Source organism: Opisthocomus hoazin, chromosome 24 (genome assembly GCF_030867145.1).
Source record: "Opisthocomus hoazin isolate bOpiHoa1 chromosome 24, bOpiHoa1.hap1, whole genome shotgun sequence".
NCBI lineage: Eukaryota > Metazoa > Chordata > Aves > Opisthocomiformes > Opisthocomidae > Opisthocomus > Opisthocomus hoazin.
Window position 1 is genome coordinate 3,299,614 of NC_134437.1, and position 16,850 is coordinate 3,316,463.

General features: G+C 40.2%; 1 protein-coding gene across 3 annotated transcripts in view; it reads left to right on the forward strand.

Moving 5' to 3' along the window:
• Positions 1-15,537, forward strand: part of ARHGEF12 (Rho guanine nucleotide exchange factor 12) — a 75,784-nt gene extending 60,247 nt beyond the window's left edge. For all 3 annotated transcript variants that reach the window (XM_075442295.1, XM_075442296.1, XM_075442297.1), the window contains 14 exons: positions 1,376-1,501; positions 2,291-2,405; positions 4,941-5,041; positions 5,293-5,370; positions 6,537-6,612; positions 7,022-7,189; positions 7,705-7,792; positions 8,518-8,607; positions 8,760-8,836; positions 9,207-9,434; positions 11,266-11,751; positions 13,436-13,749; positions 14,525-14,597; positions 15,196-15,537. In XM_075442295.1, the coding sequence (XP_075298410.1) occupies positions 1,376-1,501; positions 2,291-2,405; positions 4,941-5,041; positions 5,293-5,370; positions 6,537-6,612; positions 7,022-7,189; positions 7,705-7,792; positions 8,518-8,607; positions 8,760-8,836; positions 9,207-9,434; positions 11,266-11,751; positions 13,436-13,749; positions 14,525-14,597; positions 15,196-15,206 (2,031 nt within the window). In that variant the 3' untranslated portion in view covers positions 15,207-15,537. The remainder of the gene's footprint in view (positions 1-1,375; positions 1,502-2,290; positions 2,406-4,940; positions 5,042-5,292; positions 5,371-6,536; positions 6,613-7,021; positions 7,190-7,704; positions 7,793-8,517; positions 8,608-8,759; positions 8,837-9,206; positions 9,435-11,265; positions 11,752-13,435; positions 13,750-14,524; positions 14,598-15,195) is intronic.
• The last annotated feature ends 1,313 nt before the right edge of the window (positions 15,538-16,850 follow it).

Genomic DNA, 16,850 nt, shown 5'->3' on the forward strand with positions numbered 1-16,850 from the left:
AAGGTAATTTCCAGCTAATAGGAACTGAGGGTCTTGGAGTTGCCATTTCTATGGAGCAAACACAGAGCTAGAGAATGAGGATTGAAGTAAAGCAGGAGGAACTTACAGGATTTTCATTTGGCTAGAGGTAAGAGTAATTTAAGGAGGAAGAAATAATTTCCTTATGGTGTGTAGGTAGAGCAGAAAGATAGTTTTGGAGACATAAAGATGAGAGCAGGATTTTGAAAAATGTACTAGTGCAATTTATTTCAGTAGTACTGAAATACAAGTCTTGTGTTGCCTGAGGTGCAGTTAGAAAATAGTTGAAAATACTGGTTTCCAATCCTAGAATTTACATAGTCGAACCCTTTCAAATTTAGAGCACTGTTGCAGGCTTCCTTTCTGAGGTCCAAACGACAGGAGCAGGGGCGATGTAGGTTCTTCAGAAAAAATAAATTCTCCCTCGGGAGTCTCCAGTTTTGTTGTTTGTTTTCAGGCCTACTTAATTTGGCATTGAAGATTGATCTGCTTATTCTTTTCAGCTTCTTCATGCAGAAGTCTCTTGTGGCATGTTTTTTTTTTCTTATATCCCAGTGTTTGTCTAGTATTCCAGGAAAAAAGGAAGAAAATGAAACTTAGATGTGGCTGATAAAGAAACACCTCCAACCCTTTCAGTTCTCCTGTGTGTTATGAAAGAGCAAGAAAATCCTTGCTAAAGCAAGCTAGACCTTAAGTTAATAGTTAGATGCCCTTGTGTAGTGTTCTGGCAAAGTGCCTGAAACAAAAAAACCCAGGATCTCATTCTCCAGAGTGAGTACTTGCAGGAGTTACAGCGCTGCATCACAGACTGGGTAGCAGGAATAGGAAGAGTTGCAGTAACAGATTAACCATCTGCGGCACATTTCTCAGCCTTGCTCATGGCCATCATTTCCCCTAGTCGTGTTTTTGTAATACTTTTGTTTAGTAAATAAGATGTTATGTTATATTCTGGTGTTTAAGCATGGGGGTCCGTGAGAAACAAGGTGACCTTTGGTCTTGGCTTTGCTGACCAACAGTCTGGTAAATAAACCCTTGTTGTTCATGTGAGTGCTGTTTTTTTCTGCTCTCCTTATGGCTGACAGTGCAGACGTGGCACTGTATTCTCCCTCTGAATGAGCAGTGCATTTATGGAAGGGATTGGATGTGCTAGGGTTGGAGACAGGAGGTGTGTTGAGTTTGAGATATAAAGGTGTTCCTCAGACTGAGAAACAGGATGGGAATTACTTCTAATATTTTGCCAGTAATTGCTTTCTTCCCTGGCAAGATCAGTTCTGCTAGGTGGCTGTATGTCTGTTGAAAGTGGCACATGCTGACCTTGAGTCTATCTAAATTTGGCTTTCTTGGCTTTCTGGCACAGTTCAGTGGACCAGCAGAGGAGAAGCTGAAACATGCAACTGCCACGTTCTGCAGTAACCAGCCCTTTGCTCTAGAGGTCATCAAGTCACGCCAGAAGAAGGACTCTCGCTTCCAGACTTTTGTGCAGGCGAGTTTTGTGCAAGACTTTGAGCTGCCTGCGGATGTGGCTGGTGGCCAGCATAGCATAATGAATGGCTGTAGATAAAGTTGTTACAATTAGTGACATCACCTCTAACATTGTCTTCAGATTGGGATAATTTCCGATACTGTATTTATGTCTGCTAATTGTTTCTGGAGGGAGGAGCCTTTAATTCCGAAGAACACAGAATGTCCTGATAGAATACAGGCAAGCACATGCTGTCCCAGGCACCTCACATGAGGTGGCTGTTTCCCAAGGATGTGGGGAAAACTGCTTGTAGTAGTACAATTTTGATGCATGCCACAGGCAGAAGACAGATGATGCACACCTTTCCTGCCTGCGAGGAAAGAGGCTTGAATACAGGTGACATTTGGAGGAGAGAACATTATCTTCATTGCCACAGGCTGGGAAGAACTCCATTAAAACAAGGGTTGAGGTTGTATTGAAAAATGTGCTGTAGTTTTGCTATATCATGAAAGCCTAAACTGATGTCTTCCCTGTGTGGCGGTGACTGAGATTGATTGGAGATGGTACCAGGCCTCTATGAAGTAATGAGGTAAGGAAGCTGTTGCTTTTGTGACGAGCCTTTACTCTATGTAATTGCAAATGGAGAGGGGATGTGTTGTCTGAATGATAGATCTTGGCATTTTGTGTCTTGTATTTAATTACTGGAAAGTGAAGTAATAGACGTTTATGTGATGAATAGATGTTACACGTTCAGGTAATTATATTCTTAATAAAAATGACAAATGTAGTTATTGTGCTGTTTAATTTTAGGATGCTGAGAGTAATCCACTGTGTCGCCGGTTGCAGCTGAAGGATATCATTCCCACAGAGATGCAGAGGTTGACTAAGTACCCCCTTCTGCTGGATAACATTGCAAAGTACACAGGTAAAGCCTTTCTACTAGAGTTAGTGCATGAATCTCAGCAGGTTTTCTAGGCAAATGTGATTTCAAAGCATGTGTTGAAGAACAGTTCGATTTCATGGGTCACTATCTGTTTTCATTGTGACCTTGCTGCTGCCTTCTGCACAGGAGGGCAGGTTGAAAAAAAAAAAAAAAAAAAAAAAAATCCAGTGTTTGTTTCTAAATTAAACTCATTTTCCTTCTTAGGGAGGAAAAAAAAGCAAATTCAATATGAAATAAGTGAATGATAGTCTGCTTAATGTAGTTTTTAAAAGTTAGGGGAGGGGAATGCAAAAGTTTTGAAGATAAACCACACCACTCTGCTTATGATAGTTAATGGCAAAACGACTTGCTATTATTTTTGAAGAAGGAAACCAGCAATTCTTGTCTCCACTCCCTAGTTCCTAGCCTGTTTCTTATTTTTACACTATTACTGTTATTAATGGTTTTTAATGATTATGACAACCAAATAGAAGTGAAGAAAATATTTTCTCTGCACCTTTATATTTCTGATTGTATAAGAGTATGTGATCAAGTCAGTATCAAAAGAAGTAGAGAAATAAGAGCTGGTGTTGTGTAACTCTTCCTTTATTGTATGCTCTTAGCAACCAAATCTTTAGGAACTTACAACTTGCAAGTTGCATTTGAGCTGTTGTTTTGAATAGTCATTAACATGCCGATTCTTCCTGTAATTTTCTAGTTATATTTAACTCCTTTCTACAATCTTGAAGGAGGAAATAACTAGAAAGAATTCAGTCACTAAAGATGATGCTCTATTTGTTTCAATAAATTGATTTTCAATAATAAATATGCTCTGATAAAAATATTTTTTTTTCCTTGAATTCAGAACATTAAGATAGCTAAATCAAACTATTAGGAGAAAACACATTTAAGTGAATTCCAATTTCCATGTAGATGCGTTAAAGAGAAAAAGAATAAGATCTTCAATAACAGAAATCCCTAATCATCCATTACTAACATAAAAATGTGGAGAATGAAGAATCTAATAAAAGCCTATCAAGTTATTCCATTGCTTAAGTAAGCTTGGGTAGACATAGGGCATACTTCTGAGCAAGGAAAAAAAAGGAAAGTATTATAGAATCTAAGCAAAAATCGTGTAGTGTTAAGTCTTATGGCAGATCAACATGTTTCTTTAAGAAGAGAACACAAAGCAGGGTAATACATAACAAATAATTTTTTTAAGGTCGAGGCTTTCTTGTTAATGACCAAGGGTGTTTTTTTGTTGTGTGTGTGGGGGTTGTGTTTTTTTTTTTCCAATCAATCTTCCATACTACTTGTTAAAAATCCCAATATGTGGGAAAAATGTGTGCTCAGAGTGCTGTCTGACCTACACCCCTAAAGTCTGATATAAAACAAGCTTCATATAAAAATCTTGGATGTTACCAATATAATGTCAATTATAGAATTTGAAGGAGATTGAACTTGGAAAGAAATACTTTCCTACACAATAGACACAATTAGAGTCTTGATCTTCCTCATCTGTTTAGTCTCTGAAGCACTGCAGAATGTTTTCATGTTCTTGCAAATGGTGGGGTTTAGATAGGCTGCATTACACTGTAAGATATTTCCAGCATAGCAGGTGAAAATATGCATAGTAATACCATGAAATGCCTTTTCAGGTTTACTAGCGGATACCTGCAGCAGTGTAATTTCATTACTCGTAAAAAATATACTGCATTTACAAGTTCACTCTAATCATAATATGGAAATCATGTGATAGTCCATTATCGTTGATGTCTGTCTGTTAACTAAATTCTTAATGTGGCTTGTGGTAGTGGGAATTTGATGGGGTTCATCTGCGTCTGTGTGTGTATGATCAAGTGACATTGTATGGAAAGAGAACTGTTGTTTGCTCTTGCTGTAATGGAAGATGTTTTTTTGTAGTCAGGCTGCAGGAACAGCCAGAGATACTTTTTTTCCTAAGCTGTTAAAATAAATACAGGCTAGCTGGATGGAAAAAGTTACTATGTAACACTTTCTTTTTTTTGACACTTTGTGTTATGTTTCTTTTGTCTGTTTCTCTCTCTTCCAAAATCAATAAATAAAAAGGATTGGGAGAAATGCAGAAGCCAGTAGTCAATTGCTGAATCCTCGGACTCTGGCTAACTGGCTCTGTGTGATCTTGCACATCTACCCCAAAACTCTCTTTGTGCCGTGGTAGAGTCTTGGTAAACTTCTTAGATTTCTCAGAATACTTCTCAGGTTGATGTTTGTGAGGTGAATAGCTGTCACAAGCCCCTCAAAAAAGGGAGAGTAGCAAGTGCTGTGCTGTGTATGGTGATCATCAGAGGCCGGTGTCTTGTGCAGTACAGAATGAATAATCTCCTGTCCCCAATCTATTTTTGTCATTTCACCTTTGAAATGCAGTGCTTTTGTTGATAGGCTATTCTGCGAATTTAAGTTCTCTTTCTCAAGTTTGAGGTCAGCAAACTGCACTGGGTTTCTGACTTTTTCAACCTTTATTGGAAAGCATTATTACATTTCCTTTTTCTCTTGCAGAACTGCCTGAAGAGAAAGAGAAAGTGAAGAAAGCAGCAGATCATTGTCGTCAGATCCTTAACCACGTGAACCAGGCTGTCAAAGAGTCTGAGAACAAGCAGGTAGGACGTGAACAGGGTGAGCATCAAGGGCTGGGGAGAAGAGAGTTGGATGGCAACAAGCGGTTTAAGACACCTAGAGTCTGTACTAGTGACTTTGTAGTGTGCTTAAAGATGTTTTGCGGCACAAGTGTTCCTGTGAGAGGATGAACTCCAGGCATTTGGGGTCATGTGGAAGTATTCATGACTGCCTGCCTGCTGACGCTAGTGAGTTTCGCTAATCAAAGTGACCAGCTTCATTGCGTTTTCTGCAGCATTTGGAAGATTATCAGCGTCGTCTTGACTTGTCCTACTTGAAGCAGTCTGAGGATCCCATGATGGATGAGTTCAGGGTGAGTGACAACATTAAAGCAATCTCTACGTAAACTGTCATTGCACCCCTGTTGTTCAGTGTGTGGCTCTTGCTACTACAGTCTTCTGAAGTACAATCAAATGGTCTTTGGAGATAAATATTTCTGTACAAAAATTAAAACAATCTCAGAAATTTGAGTTTTGCTACCTTCCTGAAGATCCATGTGGATGTAACAACTTGGCTCCGCGCATAGTAGCGTTAATGAAGCTTGTAAGCTCTGTCTAAAAGTACTGTGTTTCATGGCCATTTTTAGTTCATGCAGTTATGTTAGTGAAACTGGTTACTTGCTTTCAGCAGCTGTTAAATGCGCCACATCCTTGGAGCAGGGCACTTCCCCCTTTGCTGCTGCATCTTTTCCTCATGATCCCCAGTTCTTAATTTTTACCACTGTCTGTGCCTATGTCTGGTATAGATTCTCTATTTATCACTGCCCTATCTTCCCCAAAGTCACTGTGTATCCACAAAATTTTTATATGAAGACTTTTCTATAAAACTGTGTCATGTATCCTTCCACAAATAAACTTGCAAGCGTTTAGTTAGGAAATGAAGAGCTTGCTGGCAGTTATGAAAACTTGCTGTCATTGATTGTAGACTCTGAGACTTGGAAGGAATGACTTGTGAAAATTGTCACTTCTGCTTGCCTGCAGATCTAAATGTCACAAGCACTGAAATGACTGAAGAATCCATTGACATTATGAAGTCCATCAGATCATTGAAATGATTTGTATATCAGTATATCATTTGTAGGCACACTTGACTTGTAAATCAAGTGCTGAAGCATTAACCAATTGTAATACTAGAACTGCAAACTTTATATGGGATATTAGAAAAACTCCTCCTAGAAATCCAATGATGTCCTAATGCCTTAGTAGCTTGACTTAGTAGGAAAACTGTCTACCCTGTGACCCCTGGAATCTGCAGAAGAGCAGTGAAAGAGGAAGACTGATCACAACTACCTCTCACAAGATTTTGGTTTATAAGCATACCCTACTCGTGCTCCACTTCTCGTTTTCCATACTGAGTTTGGCTGCTCATCTCCAAACTGGAGTGCCTACCCTAGCCTTCCCTCTGACAGTCCCATGCTTTGCCATTACTTGCTGCATAGAATTTTCATACTGCTACTTTTTTTCTTTCCCCTGGTGACAGAACTTGGATCTAACGAAGAGAAAAATGCTTCATGAAGGACCTCTAACTTGGAAAGTTAATCGTGACAAAACTATCGGTGAGTCCTGTTGCATCAACTGACTTAAAGTTGGGTTTGTGTGTGTTTGCTGAGAAGAAGAGGAAGAGAACGCATTTCTGCAGTTTCCAATTACGATTCGTACTGCCACCTATAATAATGCCTGTGTGTTTCTCAGAGCTGATTAAATTATTCTTGTCAATTCTGAGATGTGCTGGAGTATCATTAAGGCCATGCAGGGACACAGCAGTCATGAGTCATGAGATGATCCAATTCCATCTGTAGCTTTCTGCTGTAGTTTTGATGAGGAAGATTTGCAAACTTTGCCTAGAATGGCATAGCACTGATTACTGCCTCTGCCTGAGTAATCAAAAATGCAGCCTTTTTCTTTCTGCAGGGGTGTGATGTAAAACTATGGATCTTTAACTCAGTTCTTTTATACTCTGTGCAGATCTCTACACTCTGCTTCTTGAGGACATTCTGGTGCTGTTGCAGAAACAAGATGATAAACTGGTACTGAAGTGTCACAGTAAAATCTTGGCATCAACAGCTGATAGTAAACACACCTTCAGTCCTGTCATCAAATTGAACACTGTTCTGGTTCGTCAGGTGGCAACAGGTCAGTGTAACCAATCGGGAAAGCAAAAGAGGAGACTGAAAATGAAGAGCAGATCAGCTGAGGATAGATGGTTCTGTCTACAGTTCCAGAGTAGAACATGGAAAAATGCGTAGGCTTAATTCTTGGTTGTCCAACATCTTGCTTTGTATGTATGAGCTGTTTAACTTCTTTGCATCAGTAACAGGCATAGCTTGAGTTTTAAATAGACTCTTAAATTAAAGTACTCTGATTGTATTAGATGAAGGGTACTCTAGAAATTATTAGGATGGAAAAGAGGAGAAATAAATCTGTTTCAGAATGGTTTGGGCGGTAGTGGCTCTTTACTTTCAGGACTAATAGAAAAATTTCCTGGATAGGGAAAGATCCATGTTTGTGTATTATACCATTGGAGGGTTATCTCGTGAAATCTTCTTTTGTGGCTTCTGGTTGGGGTTATGCCCAGTTTTAGGAATTTTCAGAAAGATGTGTGGGACAAGGCATCTAGTTAGATTTTTCCCCTCTCTGTGTTGCTTCAGATAACAAAGCTTTCTTCGTCATCTCCATGTCAGAAAATGGTGCTCATATTTATGAGCTGGTGGCACAGACTGTTTCAGAAAAGAATGTGTAAGTAATCGATTCAGCTCCATCTGCTGCTTGATTTGTTGTACTTGAGAGATCTTTTACATCTGCTTGTCTATAGTAACTGTGCAGGTGTCCATGAATTACCTGAGTTCCTTCTCTAAGCTTAGCTGAAAACATAGCTATGTTGGCCTATGTAGGGAGTATCCAAGGATAGTCTCTGAAATTTCTCTCTGATATGATCCTGCCTCTTCATGCAGAACCAGTTAGCCTTGCAGACATTGATACTAGCATCATAAGCACCCCAATACATGAATTTCATTCCCTAGCTAAACACTTTTTCTTCTTTGGTAGAAATGCTTTTCTTCTAAAGTATAAGCAGGGCATAGACTTACCTGTATGATACATAGCAACAGTTCTAGTGTATCGTATATTAAACTCTTCAGTAATATGTGAAATGTTACTTAATGCTTTGGTATATGTTTATGTATAAAATAACTGCCTCACCTGACAGCTTCTGCTAAGGTCCTGTCATTCATTTTCTTCTGCTGAAGAATATCCTGGTGAAGTGAGCATTGTGCTGTGAAGCTTCACTTGTGGCTGCAAGATATGGCATTGAATGTAACCAAATTAAAAAAAAAAAAGAGATGAGATATTTCTCTTGATAAGAAAAGCAGTAGTAATCTTAGCTGGAATTAAGAGGTGTTAAATAGAGAAGTATTCATTGTGCTTTATGCCTTGCATGTTTTTATTTGATGTTTCTACTGCAGATGGCAGGATCTTATAGCTCAGATGGCAGGGACTGTAAAAATGGGAAGTACTAGAAGAGTGATTCCATTACCACAGTCAGGACCTGGCGAGTAAGTAAAAGTAGCTGGAGGAGGAAGGGCTGGTTTTTCTTTTTCCAGTACCCCTTCTTCTGCTCAAAGATTGCCAGCCAACACTCTGATTCTCATGCAACAATTCAGATATATGTGACTAAAAGAATGTGCTCATTTTTTCCTCCCTACAGAGAAGAGCGTGAAGAGGAGGAGCAACAGAAGCTCAAAGAGCAGCATGATGTTCCTGCCAGTAGTCTACAAAGTCCAGGTAAAAGAGTGGTCCAGGTTAATTGTATCAGTAAATTTGCTACATGGAGTGCAAACGTGCTTAGTCATATTCCTTGTGGCTTGGGGATCTTTTGTTAGCTTTGACGTTTTTCTGGAAAGGAGTGATTTATTTACAAGTCATGTAGAAAAGTAATACTGAACCTCTTGGAAAAGCACCTCGTATTATTTCCGTCTGTTTTATAAATTGCTGGGAAAGATTCTTTTTTCCCCTGGAAAGAACTGGCCTTTTGCCAAGCCAATGGTCAAGAACTGTATTTTTTAGTGTTTTCAGAGATCTGTATGTGAAGCAGAATTTTCTGCGGTTTATCGACATAGTTGTTTAAACTGAATGTATGTTTTCTGTTTGCTAGATAAAGATTTGGGCCTCGAATCACCCCTAATACTGAATGCTCAGTCTTCTTCACCCATCATGTCTGAAAAGTCCAAGGTGGAAAGTCTTCTTGTGTCAGAAAGACAGTTTGATAAAGTGCAGCAGGCAGACTTGACACTGAAAGATTCTTCTGCATGCTATGAACACACAACCACCAGTTTAGCTTCAGTATCAGAGGGACAGTGGGCATTGGATGCGTTAAGGAACTGTAAGTATCTGTGGGTAGAGTCTGGTGGGATGTGTTTTAGAGACAGAAATTGTTAGGTCAACCATCTAAATCAATGAGCTAAAATCTAAAGCCCATTTCTGCTAAGTATCAGTTCTCTCTGTGCTGTAGATCACAGCGCAGCAAAACAAAATGGATCTGAGAGCAAGGAATTCCAAGTCATGAATTCGTACACTGACCCTTTCTTTGCCTTTAGGCATCTCATTGTTTTTCTGTGTTTTTCCCATGTATAAAATGATGGTGGTAATGAATTGTTACTTACTGTCCATGAAGTGGTTTGATGACAAAATCATATTGCAGAACTTTGTGCGCAGTGCTGTACAGTGCCACTGCTAGTCAGCAGTTTTTTAAAAGACAATGCAGTTAGCCTGTGGACTTATTTTCATTGCACTGGAGCAGAACAGGAGAGGTTGCATGAGTTGCAGAATAAGATTTTGCATATTTTTTTGTAAAATCCTGCAAACGAGATTGGATATATGTGAGCTTGACAAAAGTCTGGGTTCTGATTTTCTGAGGACTTGGGAGGTGGTTGGATATAATTAGAGCAACACTTGTGTGTGCTGAAAAGAAATTTTCCTGACGGACAGATTATTCTGTAAAGTTCTGTATAGCAGATTTTTAATCACTTCCTTTTTTCTCCAGTATACTTGCTTTCAGAGGAATAATGCAGGGCTGTGCAACCTACTTGATCAGATCTAGCAGTGCAATTCCTAAACATCCTAAAATTTGAGTGAATTCATTAATCCGTGTATCTCCTCTTGGCAACTCTCAAATGGACACAAAGTCTGTCAATTGCACTTGGAGGGAATAGTCTGTATTGCTTCTCTATGGGTCATTGCTTTTACTAAAATGCAGAGCATTGATATCCTTGGCCTGAATTCCCTCATCCACCTCTCTCTACAAGTAATGACAGTTTTCTGCAGTCTAATAGTCCGTGTTGGATCTTTTGATCTGTTTATGCTTCTCCTTCTTACAGGTTTCAAAGTCCTTTTCTAATTCTGAATGCTGTACAGATGTTTTTGGTACTTGTTTTCAGAGACCAGTGATAAAGTAATCTTAGTCTGCGGGGTATGTAAAGATAGCGTTAGTGACCAGCATCTCATGACTATTCAGACTTAAAAGAGCAGCCCTCTAACAGCAGCAGAGGATCACTCACATTGTTATAAGAACCTAGATGGGTGACTGTTCTGTTGTATGAAATCGTAGCTTTTCTTGGGCGTTACATGGGCATTACATGGTGAGAATGAACAGTGTTCTTCTGCTCTTGACAGTATTGTATTTTTGTTTTGAACAATGTGTCCTCTTTATTATGAAGTGTTTGGTTAGGATAATTTGAGAGCTCAAGGAGTGTGGGTTGAAGTTCAAACAAACATAAATTTGCATGAAATTTTTTGGAAAATGTGTCTTCGATTTTTTTGATTTGTGATGTCAAAGTTGAGTGGAATGTTCTCAGTATGCTTGTTTCTTAGGTGGGAACCCTATATTACGGCCACAGTTTTTATTTCATTTGGGGGCGTGGGTAAAACCTGGGCACTCACCTGCACTCCAGCTCACTTGCTGGATAATTTCAGTAGATGATTTCTCTGGTTTTCCCTGAGCAAGGTTGAACTTGTGCTGACATGTTTGCTTTCGCTTGTGAAGTAAAATGAGGAGTAAGGCTTCAGACCTTAAGTATTTATTTTTAGCTCTGTGTTTCCTATCAAGAGCAATGAGACGGCTGGCTGCTGATACACGTTTTTGAAAGGGTGGCCTTTACGTCTAGTTTCATCACTGTTGGTCTGTGAAGCCTTGTGAATGTTCTGTCTACTTGCAGTGGGCTTGCTGAAACAATTGTTGGTGCAGCATCTTGGCTTTTCTGAGAAGGGGACTCTTGAAGACCAGCAGCGCTTTCCCAGATTTAGGACCGTTTCTCAAGAAGCCCAGACAGAGAGTGGAAGTGAGCCTGGACTACAGCACTCTGACCATAACAAATTTCACCAGCCTGGAACAGACAGAATGCTTCCAAGAACCGGAACTAATGAGTCCACAGCTAGTTATGGCCTCCGGACTTCAGCTGAATCGTCAGCTTCAGGGGATGCTATGCAGCTGATAGTGAGAGACCCCAGATCAAGTAGTAACTTAGCAATAGACCACATGAGTATGAATCTGGAGATCTCAACCACAGAGCTGGAAGGGGTGGGTGCTGATGAAAGCGGGGAGCATTTTTTTGATGCTCGAGAAGCTCACAGTGATGAAAATCCATCTGAAAGTGAACTAATGGAAAGAAAGGAAGAAGAGGATGTGCAAATACGGATCTCAGGTAAGTGTATTTCATTCTCTCATTGCATGCTAGTCTGTCCAGATCTGCTATTAGAGACTTGAGTTCAGTTTTAAACAGAAGATACTGAAGAAAATCACAGTATGTTTTACTTTCTTGCTTATATGTTATAGAACATTTAAAGTTAACTATCAGTCCTTGAGAGTCATTTTAGCCTTGAAAAGGGCTGTGCAAACGTGTACCTAATGAATTCTCTATTTTGGGAAAGGAGAAGCTGAAATACTGCGGGATTAATACACTGTGACAGACTGTAATTGCAGAAGCACGGGCGCAATACAAGCTCTTGATTACGGTTGCCACTGGACCACTCTCTCGGCTGACTGTTGGGACCTGTAGGGAAAATGTTTTCCCTGAAGGCAAAGCACTTCCTTGGTCTGTACACACAGAGCCCCCATGACTCATGCTGTTTGGTAGATACTGTGTTGGCTTCTCCTGATCAGCCTTCAGAAAAGAAACTTACAATGTAGCTTTGCATGGTAATTGTCTCCTGCGACCTTACCCCATTCCGAAGCTCGTAAAAGCTTGTTATTTTTTAGATTTCTCTTATTATTATTACATATGCTATATTTGGCTGTTACCTGAGCAGCATCTCAAAGTATATGTATTCTAGCCTTCAAGAAGGTTGTAGAGCTGTTAACTCAGCAGAAAACTAGCTTGAAGACAGCAGCTGTGAGCACTTTCATGGCAATTCACGCACTTTGTGTTTGGAAAGTCCTGTCGTTTTGGTCAGCTCACACGGTGACACTGCACTAAATTTATCCCACGAATTGAGGTTTATCTCATGTGCATGTTGTAGTAGAAGTAGCTACTGGTAGGTAGATTCTATATGACTATTATTCTTGAAATCTCTTATCCATAAATACGCTGTTATTTAAAAATTGGATTCTATTATTGTGAATAAGCCAATTTGTGGCTTATTCTGAATGCTGCCTTCCAACTACATACTGAAAATCATTTCTTTCCCTGAATTACTGAGGCATTTTAAATTGTTAAAACAGATCCAACAACTTGAAGCACCTAATTTATTTGTCACCACTCACACTGTTTACTTTCTTAACTGTGCAGGAACATCAAAATTAGATTGACCTGTTTTGAGTCAATTCTGACTCCATGTGGTAGCTTTGCTGTAATGCTGTATAGAAATTATTTAATATGATCGTATTACTAGGTGCAGGTTGTGAAAGCATTTCTATCTATGATTGCTTTCTCTTTTAACATACCATCAGCAAGCTAAATTTTAAAGCTAACCCATCTAAAAGCATCCTCAGTACCACAGCTAGTTAGTGGAGGTTAGAAGTCTAGCAGTCCGATTTGTCGGGTGCTATTAGTATAAGTGGAGGGTTTTCAGATATTGTAATAGAAACACAGATTTTGCAAAAACAGGAAGGTAGGTGATTAGCACATCTAATCGTGTAATTCTCAAACTGCAGGCAAAAACCAGCCGTGATCTCTGAAGCCCAGTTCAGAACCAAGCTAGTCTGGTCTGATACAATCGCTATTCTGTGTAGCGTTCAGAAATGCTTTTTCTTACCCACTTGAAAATGTCTCAGGAGATGGGCCTCTTGCAACTTATCTTTCTTAAAGTCTGCTTAAACTGTCTACAGTTCAGTGGTTCTTGGTGATTATTGAGCTGGAGGTGTTGGTGAAAAAGCTGTTCTCTTAACAGGAAATTATTTGATCCTTGACGGATATGGAGCAGTGCAGGAGAGCTCCACAGATGAGGAGGTATCATCTCTAGTTCTCCAGTGCACTGCAGGTGGCCGCGCCTCTTTGGACTCTGCACAGCAGCAGCCACTTTCCCTACGGGACACCCAATCAGATGGAGGAAGCTCCCCGTTTGCTGAGGAGATGATGGCCTCACGCTGGGGGGGAGTGGAAGAGTCCTCCTCATTTGTAGCAAGCCCTCACTTCTCTATAGAGTCACGAGTGCAGATGATGCAGTATATTCAGAAGATAGAGGATGACCTTGAAAAGTTAAAGGTATAGTATCTTTCTATTTGTAGTATCAGAGTTTTCATATTCCGTAGGTTTTGTTTTAGAAAGGAGCTTGAATATTATTTTGATCAGGAAGAGAGGCAACTGTACCTTTTTCTGTCTTTGTCTCTTATCTCTGAAAGCTTTTGAAGCAGAAACTTGGTGCTGTTTTGCTTGCATGAAGTTGTGGGTTACAAGAGGCAAGTAGTTCTGCTAGAGCTAGCAGGTGTATTGCTTTGATTTGAATTTGGAGAAATTCCTGAGGGATAGGACAAAACTGGTGCAGGTTTGAAACAGTGGAGTTTTGAAAGGGCCACTAGCCTAAGGAATATGAATTTCTGGCACAAAAAGACTAACCAAATCTGTTGCATACTGCTGCTGATGTCAAATGAAGGTGCTAAATTGCAGTAGACCAATAACAAGGTTTTCAGCCTTACTATATTCAAAATGATTTTTTGTGTGTGATGGGGATTCTCTATACATAATAACCGTTGCTGTAGAAGGTTTATAGCATCCAAATGTACGAGACATACCAGCATGTTAAGTCAGTAGCCAGCCTTTAACTGAAATCTGAAAAGAAAGGGGAATACTGCATGCAAATGGAAGGCTTGATAAAGATGCTGATAAAGGAGTTGAGATCCGTTGTGGGTCATTGTGCAACATGGACAATTCCAGTCCACTCACATGTAATGAATTCCTCTGTCGCATTTGAAGCCCTCTTCATTCACTTGTTAAGTAGAGAAAGAGCCACTTGAGTTTTGGGGTTGTTTTTGTTTTTTAGGAGGTTGAGGAAGACTACACCATTCTCCGACGCCAAGGGCTGGCTGGATCAGCCTCCACGGGAGAGCACTCAGGTACACAACCAGACTGTCTATAATTGGTAACATATACCACATTAGCTTCAGACATTAAACAAAGAACACAAAGTCAATTATTAATGTTTCTCACACGCAAAAAAGGTTTCACCTACTTCAGTAACTCTCACAGGACTGAGACCATGCTAATTCCAGGAAAGGTCAGTTGAATCCGTTGAGACTCACTTGTGCAGAGGAGCTTGTTTTTTCCTCTGAAAAGGTTGTTAGCAACCCGTCTCACCCCTAAGAGCCAAGACCTACATCTCAGGATGTACAACTTCTCTTTCAAAGAAAGCTGGATTGATGTGAGGGCCCAAAGGAAAATTTTTGAATGTGCAAAATGATTGTCTTTTCTTTCTCTGGGGTGCCTGATGCTGTGTAAAGTGGTTGCCATGGGTCCTTTAAAATGGCCTTAGGCATCCTAGAGATGTAATTGCTGGAATTACTAGCAAAGGTCTTAGGGTTATATGGGTGTGCTGTATCTCACACAGCACGCTTTCTCTGCTAGTACTAGTGTTCAGAATGTTAGGCATTCATCTCTCTGCACCCTCTCTCTCTCACCACCCTTTTATTTTTATTTTTTTATTTCCTCCTTCAGACAAAAGCTAGTCATGTTTTCAGGAGTGGCTGAAGCGTGGATGAAGAGTATCAGGACACAGCACCCTCTGTCTTCCTTGTGGACTCTGAGACAAGAGGGTTTGGACCATCCAAACGTGAACCATACGCTAGCAAAGTGGGCATGGGGTGCTTTTCCTGTGGGGCATCTGCACTATCTTGTCAGTGAGGGAGTCTATGTTATTCAGCTCCTCTCCTTGCTACCAGAAATTCATTTTTCAGAACAGAAAAACCAAACCAAATGTACAGAGCTTTGGGTGTAGGATATAAAAATGTATTTAGACATTAAAAAAAAAATCATTGTATTTATTTGACTTCATTCCATGTATCAAAAGCACATTTTAATTTTTTAATCTGCCTTTTTTGTTCTATTTTAATTGGGTAGTGACAGTTCTAGCCCTCTGCATATAGTACACCCTGCCTGCCACTGCTCCTGAACCAGAGGTCAGGTCTGAGGGGAGAGGGTATGCCTATGTGCAAGTGTGTCTTTACTTCACTGGACTGGACTCTGCACTCCCTGCTGGCAATCAAACTGCCATGCGAAGAGCTACTTATGAAGGTGTTAGGATGACTCGTGGCTGGAACTATCTGTATTCAACAACTGCATGGGAACTGATCATGTCACCACATGTGTAACAAGAATTTTCCGTGCACTAAATAGCCAGGCACTTGAGTGGGCAAATTTTCGTTTTCGTCTCTCCTGTTAGGGGTCTCCTTTGCTGACATGCAAGATTAGACTGGAGAGGAGAAAGATAGGTTTAATTTTTTCTTGACTTTGTTGGCTTTGATCATTGTCTCCTTTGTAAAGTGTTAAAAATACTTGGACCTGCAGCACTTTTGTAACTCTTCTCTGGATCAAAAAGAAAAAATGCAAACCCAGAAGTGTTTCAAAGATGTGGGGCAGATCTGCCCCTGATTCACTACTGAATGAATAAGGGCTGCCGTTTGAGTTAGCCACAGGTACTGCTGATTATAGGGCCAGTAAGTTTTAGTACCTGAAAGTATGTCTTGCTGAGAGCTTGGGGTGGGTTTGGGGTTTTTTTTGGGGGGTGGGGTTGGGATTTTGGTGGTCTTTTTTGTTTTGTTTTGTTGTTGTGTGTTTTGTTTTTTTTTTTTAATTGATTTGTGCCAATGTGTTCTTACTGAAACAGAGATGTGCAAAACAAAGAAGGCTGAAGCAGCTCTCTGGTACTTCCTTAGGCCTGTTCTAATGGGTTTTGCTGTTGGAATTCCTTCCAGCCTGGGAACAAGATGGTGGATATCAGGCTACCAGCAGGGCTAACACTGGACAGCCTAAGCTAGCTGTGCCTCTGCTCTGAAGTTGGTCCTAGGGCAGGCAGTTCCTGCTTGGCATAGGGTGGTTCAAGCTGTCCCCAGTATCACAGACACCATGAATAGGCCTGCTAGTGGAAAGTGTGTAAGGCAGTCTTTTTTGCACCCTCTTCCCAAGTTTTAAACTATTTGACGAACCCAAACTGAACAGCATGCCAAACCTGTAAGTCCCATTAATGCATCAGAACTGCTGTAGCGTTGTGTGCATCATGAAGTGCTGAGAATCTGTCTTTGGTCAGCGTGAAGATCATACTTCCTGCTCCTTTAAAACAAATGTTTTCTCTTTAGCTACTGGCAAAAAATCAG